This window comes from Alligator sinensis, unplaced genomic scaffold (assembly GCF_000455745.1).
Source record: "Alligator sinensis unplaced genomic scaffold, ASM45574v1 scaffold264_1, whole genome shotgun sequence".
NCBI classification, from domain to species: Eukaryota; Metazoa; Chordata; order Crocodylia; family Alligatoridae; genus Alligator; species Alligator sinensis.
This window is the reverse complement of record NW_005841831.1, coordinates 4,620,818-4,621,351: the sequence shown is the minus strand read 5'-3', so window position 1 is coordinate 4,621,351 and position 534 is coordinate 4,620,818. Positions and strand designations below refer to the sequence as shown.

Here is a 534-nt window from a genome sequence, read left to right as displayed (position 1 = left end):
ACACTGGCACAAGGCTCCCCACCCTTTAAAAAAAAAAAAAAGTTAAGTTAAATCTCTCCACAGCCGTCACTTAAAATTCACTACCCACCCTGCCACAATGAGTTTACACGTGCGCTTTATGCCATTTGACAAACTAAATGATGGAAAGCTGTAGGGGCAGCCAATGTCATACACCCGTGTGGGAGACGCCTCACCAAGCGCAAGGACTGCGGGCAGCTGCCAAGCCTTCTCTCAGCCGCACAAGGCAGGGCCTGCAGGACACGTCCATCAGCGCGGGAGCAGCCCTGCGGAGAGCGGGTGCCGGGGCCGCGTCCTTGGGCAAAACAGTACAAGGCCTGCTGGGCCGGAGCACAGCCGAGCTCCCCGGCCTCCCCCGAGTCCTGCACCCGGCAGCGCACGGCGCCTTGTCCGGGGGAGGCGGAGGCTTGGCCGCGGGCCGGGTCCCCTCTAGTACCAGTTGGTGCAGACGATCAGGTAGCGCACGTCGTCCAACAGCGACAGCGGCCAGGGGGCGGGGGCGGGGCCGGGGCCGGG

General features: G+C 62.9%; 1 protein-coding gene across 1 annotated transcript in view; it reads left to right on the top strand.

Moving 5' to 3' along the window:
- The first annotated feature begins 140 nt into the window (after window positions 1–140).
- The window catches only part of MTG1 (mitochondrial ribosome associated GTPase 1), a 13,867-nt gene continuing 13,473 nt past the window's right edge, over window positions 141–534 (top strand). The window contains 1 exon segment of the mRNA XM_025215734.1: window positions 141–474. Within this exon segment, the coding sequence (XP_025071519.1) occupies window positions 141–474 (334 nt within the window).